The 6302-nt window shown below is 34.3% G+C and overlaps 1 protein-coding gene across 1 annotated transcript; it reads left to right on the forward strand.

Annotated features, from left to right (window-relative positions):
* Positions 1-207: 207 nt before the first annotated feature.
* LOC122584221 (EH domain-containing protein 1-like) lies at positions 208-5199 on the forward strand. Its single transcript, XM_043756439.1, has 14 exons — positions 208-304; positions 420-568; positions 709-784; positions 1145-1206; positions 1319-1408; positions 1495-1620; positions 1782-1884; positions 1987-2036; positions 2846-2974; positions 3067-3318; positions 3409-3488; positions 4129-4255; positions 4327-4470; positions 4881-5199. The coding sequence occupies exons 1-14, from the start codon at positions 220-222 to the stop codon at positions 5064-5066; spliced, it is 1659 nt and encodes a 552-aa protein (XP_043612374.1). The 5' UTR covers positions 208-219; the 3' UTR covers positions 5067-5199.
* The last annotated feature ends 1103 nt before the right edge of the window (positions 5200-6302 follow it).

A 6302-nucleotide genomic window follows, 5' to 3' on the forward strand; every position in this document is an offset into this window, starting at 1 on the left:
AGTAGAGTTTTTGAAAATTTAAAGAGGAGAAACGAAACAGAAAGGGCGGAAAAGATGGAATTTGAAATTTGTAAAATCCAAAACGATGAAATCTTAAATCAAGGGTACCCGCCCCTTTCGCCTTTTTCAAAAATAAATAAATAAAAATATAATAATAATAATATCACATAATAAAAAGAAAGTAAGTTTTTAGAAGAAAGAAGAAGTGTGAGTAAAGTTATGATGATGATAGGAGGAGGAAGCAGGTACTGTTCAAAGGAGGATAAAAAAATCTATCAACAATGGTTCACCTTTCTCGATTCAGGTCCTTTTTCTTATTCTTGTTGTTGTTCCATTCATAACATATATATATATATAAAAGTTACTGTAAATATTATGTATCAATAAATAACTGTGGCGATGGTGTTCTTAATTGGTAGATGGCAATGGTCGGGTAACAGGGGAGGAGGCAACCAAGTTTTTGTCAAAATCGAATTTAGAAAAATGGCAGCTTAAGCAGGTTTGGGCAATTGCAGATTCCAAACGTCAGGGTTTTTTAGGTTTAACTCAATTCATCACTGCTATGCAGGTCCTCATCTGTCTTTTTTTTTTTTTTTTTTTTTTTTTTTTTTTTTTTTTTTTTTTTAAATTTAAAAACTCCCTTTCTCCGTCCATCCCTCTAATATATACATATATATGTTTGCTTTTTTTTTTTTAATTAATTTGCAGCTGGTCTCGTTGGCACAAGCAGGATATGAATTGAATTCAGACCTACTAACAACAAAACTTGCTGCTGCTAATAATGGTTAACACCTCTCCTCTTGTTTTATTTCTTTCTTGCCATTTACAATTTCCCCCATTGTTCCCTTGAATTCTCTCTCTCTCTCTCTAGAGAGAGCCCTCTCTCTAGAGATCCCAGTTTCTTCTATTCGGCTTGGTTTTGCCTTGCCGTCGAGAATATTGGGTAAAGCCATAGGCCGGAGGTCCTTCTGGAAGTAGTTTCTCTACCTTTCAGTAGATGTAAGGCTGGTTACATCGTACCTCCTTCATATCCCGTTTTTGTCAGGATTGTATTTCGTTGTTGTATGTATTTGGTTTCACCTGACCTTGTTATTTTCCTCAATCATATGCTGGTGATGATGATGATGATGATGATGATATTTAGTTCCTTTTGATTTCGAGCTTTTGAAACCTCCGGTTATTCATGGTTTGGATTCACTTTTGGAGGTACATACTCTCCCATCATACGATACATACTAATTATTATTATTATTAATATTATTATTAAATTTGTCTTTTTTCGATCTACTAATTAATATCCCTCTCTTCATTCCTTCAGGATTGTTCAACAAACAACAGCAACAACCACCACCACCCTTCTGTTGTCCCATCAAACAACTTGCTTACTAAAACACTGCTTCCTAAAAAGGTTGCTCATTACATCAACTTCATATACAAACTCATGAAGATTCTGCATCCATCATTATCCTTACTCACACTCTACTCTTGTTTCAGGCATCTTCTCAAGCCTCTCTTGGTAAAGTCACATCTATCGTTGATGGGTTGAAAAGACTCTATAATGATAAACTAAAACCGTTGGAAGTTGCTTATCGCTTCAATGATTTTGCATCTCCTTTATTGGTGAGACCAATATAAAGCTGTTGCTTTTCTCTTTATCCAACGTGAATTCTAGTTTTGCCTTTTTTTTAAAGCTTTTGTCTGCCTATTACTAATTTACCGTATAAGACATTAGTTGCTTTGCCATGCTAGTATGAATCTCATCATTAATGTATGGTATGCAGACAAATAGTGATTTTGATGCGAAACCTATGGTGATGCTTCTTGGTCAGTATTCGACTGGGAAGACAACCTTTATTAAGCATCTTTTGAAGTGCAACTACCCAGGTTAGTTGATGCTCTTACAATTACTGATGTAGAGTACTTAGATCTACAACCTTTTTTGCGTACATACCATAACCTGTTTCCCTTTTCCCATTAATTGGACAGGAGCTCACATTGGACCTGAACCGACAACTGACAGATTTATCGTTGTGATGGTGATAACGACATTACTAGTCTTTAGTGTTGGGTTAATGTTGATTTTAGGTCAAAAGTATGGGTCACTTTTCGTTCGTTTCACAAGTATTAGTCTAGTATGTTATGTTGTGAAACTAAGTTTCATTTTTAGTTTTACAAGTCAGTCTCCCATTTTTAGCATCTGTCCAGCACAGAGTCTTTGTTTAGTCAACTAGTCAAGTATGGTTGTTTGCAAGTTATAGGCTATCTGCAATGCTAAGGAAGCCTTTAGCTGCCACATCAAATTCTTAAAATTCTTACGCATCCTTAAAATTCTTTAGTTTTACCTTCAACCATACATACATCCTTACATCTATATACAAACAAAAAAAGGTATTGGCAATAGCCTTAGGGCATGCCCTTAAGTAAGGACATACACCAAAAAAATCTTTAGTTTTGGCCAAGCTTTAATGGCAAAGGATATCCATGGACAACTAAAGGTACTGCAAGGGCATTGCATTGGAGATAGTCTTATAAGGGTTGGTTCATATAGAATAGAGGTCAAGTTCGTGTCTACGTGATGTGTATGGCTGTGAATTAGGAAACCATGGGTATACTTTGTTGGGCAGTTGTAGGTTATATGCCTATATATATAGCCATTATTCTAAGAATGAATGTAATGCAATTTCCTTTGAGTCACAATTCTCTCTGTAAATTCAGTTTCTATACTTTATATACACAAAGCCAGAAAGCATATAAAGGGTCCTCAAACCATCATTTAGGAGTTTTATTTATGCGGTTTATTCTTGTCCCTTGCTCGCATGACTTATTTGTGACCCGTTATTCGCAGGGTGGGCCTGATGAGAGAAGTGTACCAGGAAACACTATTGCTGTACAGGCAGATATGCCGTTCAATACCCTCTCTACTTTTGGAGGCACATTTCTATCAAAATTTGAATGTTCTCAAATGCCACATCCTGTAAGCTCATGTTTTGGGTTTCATTGACTGTCCATCATTGTATACAAGTGTATTATTTCACTTTAGTTAACATATGCCTAACTTATGTACAGCTTCTGGAGCATATCACACTTGTTGACACTCCCGGAGTTTTATCTGGAGAGAAGCAACGTACACAAAGAAGTTATGACTTCACTGGGGTGATAAAGTGGTTTGCAGAAAAATGTGACCTTATTCTTCTTCTGTTTGACCCTCATAAACTGGATATAAGTGACGAGTTCAAGCGTGTGATATCGTCTTTACGTGGTCAAGATGATAAGGTCCGTGTTGTCCTTAACAAGGCAGACCAAGTTGATACCCAACAAGTGAGAACCACAAGCTTATGTCTGTGTCATTATTACTAGTTAGTCAATGCTCTAACATTATATGTAACATACTTCCTTGGTTTTTGAAAGTTGATGCGCGTTTATGGTGCATTGATGTGGTCACTTGGAAAAGTACTCAACACACCTGAAGTAACACGTGTTTACATTGGGTATGTGCTCTGCCATTTTATGGTCTCTTTCTTATTAATATACTTTTGCTTGTTTGATATCCCTTGCATTTCATGTTTGTATGCAGGGTTAGTTTTGTGGTATAGTTGCTTGTATGTCACATTGAGAATGCCTTTCTTGAGTTGAAACCAGTTAGACTCGTTGTAATAGGTCCTTGTATTCACTCAACAGGCTACTCCCTGTTTACCTTATATATTCCACTAGACACTTTTAAGATTATTATTGTTTCTTTTGGTTATTATTGATCTTTCTTTTTTTGATAACGACTGAACTATACTCTCATGAAGTGAAGATTTACAGTTGATTAAATAAAATTAAGTTTAAAGTATGGCAGTAGATAGAATGCAATGCTAGCAATAGGTTTTTAAGCTGATTTGATTAGATATTACTGAAACCAGCACTGCTCCTTATTTCCAAGAGGAGATTATATTGGTTTTGATCCATGAGATACTCCTCTTTGACAGCATAGAGGCCATATCAGATATTTTGGTTAATAGTCCAACATATCTATTAATCTATGTTAATGGCCAGGTTTATTGAAAAGATTTATCAATAGGATATTGTTGAGTTGTAATTTGTTGATTTCTTTGTTCGCTAAGTTGGAAAAATTATGTCAAACAGATCATTTAATGACAAACCAATTAATGAAGAATCGGTTGATTCTATGGGAAAAGAGCTTTTTGAAAAGGAACAAGATGACCTCCTTGTTGACTTGATAGATATACCAAAGAAAGCTTGTGACCGCCAGGTATGTTTTTATTACGAGGTTTCTATTTAGGTATTGATGGAAATCTGAATAGAAACAATATTTGTTTACAGATAAATGAATTTGTTAAGCGGGCTCGAGCTGTGAAGATTCATGCTTATATAATCAGCCAGCTTAAAAAGGAGATGCCTGCTGTGATGGGAAAATCTAAAGCTCAGCAAAAGCTCATGAAGAATCTTGAAGACGAGTTCGCAAAGGTTTTTTCTTTTACTTCACTCTTTAAATTTCTGAAATAGTCAAATGGTTAAAAGTTCTTTTTTTTGCCTACCCATTTATCTTGGGTTTTATATTTTCTGATGCTTTTTAATGCCCATGATGCCATCTTTATTTTTACTGAAATATTAGTCTTTTAGTTGATTGCTTGTAATTTAAGTTATGGTTCACTTTGGTATGAAACCATGAGTTAGTTTATCAAACACATCCGGTTGATGAAGTGTGAAAATAATCAAGGGTTGTATTTATTTATATTTCACTCACGTTTCACAGTAGTTTTCACCATTTTCACATTCATCTCTCCTGTCATTGTCCAGACTCAATTTTATCCACATCACATAAACATGATCACATATGTTAATAATAATGTTGTTATATAATTTGGAAAACGTAGGTACAAAAAGAGTATCATCTGTCAGCTGGTGATTTCCCGGATGTAGAGCACTTTAGGGAAGTTCTTGGTGGGTATAACATCGATAAGTTTGAGAAACTGAAGCCAAAGATGATTCAGGCTGTGGATGACATGCTCGGATATGACATTCCGGATCTCTTAAAAAACTTCAGAAATCCTTATGAATAAAGTTTTTCAATTTAAACCTCATTATGGTGGATATCTTGTCCATTTGCTCCTTTTTGTGTTTTCAACTCTAGGTATTTTTATCAGGATTTTCTTCATGCCAAAGGTTTTAGTCCCTCTGGATTTTGAAATTGCATAATCTGTCTTTTCTTTCTTTTTGTATTACTACTTACTACTCGTACTTTGCTAGTCATATAGGATGAGTCATTTAAACCCACCGATGAGTGATGGACCTTTTGATGGGCTGTGGTATGGGCTAATAGGTGTTCCAATATGGAACCAACTTTAATTTAACTTGAAGTTTAGGCCTTAGGCTTAGGGTATGTTTGATAAAGAGCTAGTGCTATTTTGAATTGAGCTTTTTTATTAAAAAAATTTAGTTTCTAGTTCTGTTTATTTGGTTACCTATTTGCTTACAGTTTATATAAAATATAAGCTTTTACAAGATAAGCTACATGGTTCTGTATGGCAAAGAGCTTATTTGGTTGTAAATGGGCTAAAAAAATAGCTTATCTGGTTGTAAAAAAGATTTTGAAAGCTAAATGATGTAGAAAAAACTTATTGCATGACTTATTTGGCAATGATATACTTTTAAATCATTGAAGTTCAAGAATATAGCAAATAGTTTGAACTTTGGCTATTACCTATTAGATTATGTCCCGTATGATGCATAGGTTTTTAATATTGATTAGTCACTCATAATAGAATGAAAAATATATATTATATGCTGACAAAATTACATAATATTAGAAAAACGTAAAAACATATACGGTTCATGATTGACCGGGAGAAGTGTTCTTATTTTCTTAACACTATACTTACGTGTATTCAAATGTAAGAAATGATCCCAGAATGAACACAGTTTCCTCACGCTAAATATATTTGCATGCTTTAAAATCTCAATAATCTATTCATTTATTTTTATATGAACAATTTACGCCCACAATATTACGACGAATATTCAGTGATGTTGGAAGGAAAAAATAAATGCGAGATGACATACGTTAGAATTACCTATATTATCGGTATACACAAGGCTATAAAGAATAATAAGAATTTCCAATAATGTTGTACACACTTGAAATACCTTCTTTTAGCTTACCATAGAGAAAGGTTCGTATAGGAATGTGAAGGGGATGACGAATGAGATTAAATCGAATTATTTAATTTTTTAAAGTAAAAACCTATCACATAAGAAATCGTTTATCATGTATTATTCGTGGTGGTGGCGGTGTCAAG

Source organism: Erigeron canadensis, unplaced genomic scaffold (assembly GCF_010389155.1).
Source record: "Erigeron canadensis isolate Cc75 unplaced genomic scaffold, C_canadensis_v1 Conyza_canadensis_unscaffolded:125, whole genome shotgun sequence".
NCBI lineage: Eukaryota > Viridiplantae > Streptophyta > Magnoliopsida > Asterales > Asteraceae > Erigeron > Erigeron canadensis.

Bases quoted from the DNA above. Each gene is read 5' to 3' on its own strand.
- LOC122584221 (XM_043756439.1), top strand. From the start codon at position 220: ATGATGATGATAGGAGGAGGAAGCAGGTACTGTTCAAAGGAGGATAAA. The intron at 1,885-1,986 runs GTTAGTTGATGC...TTAATTGGACAG, and splicing joins TTTGAAGTGCAACTACCCAG to GAGCTCACATTGGACCTGAA. The intron at 2,975-3,066 runs GTAAGCTCATGT...ACTTATGTACAG, and splicing joins GTTCTCAAATGCCACATCCT to CTTCTGGAGCATATCACACT.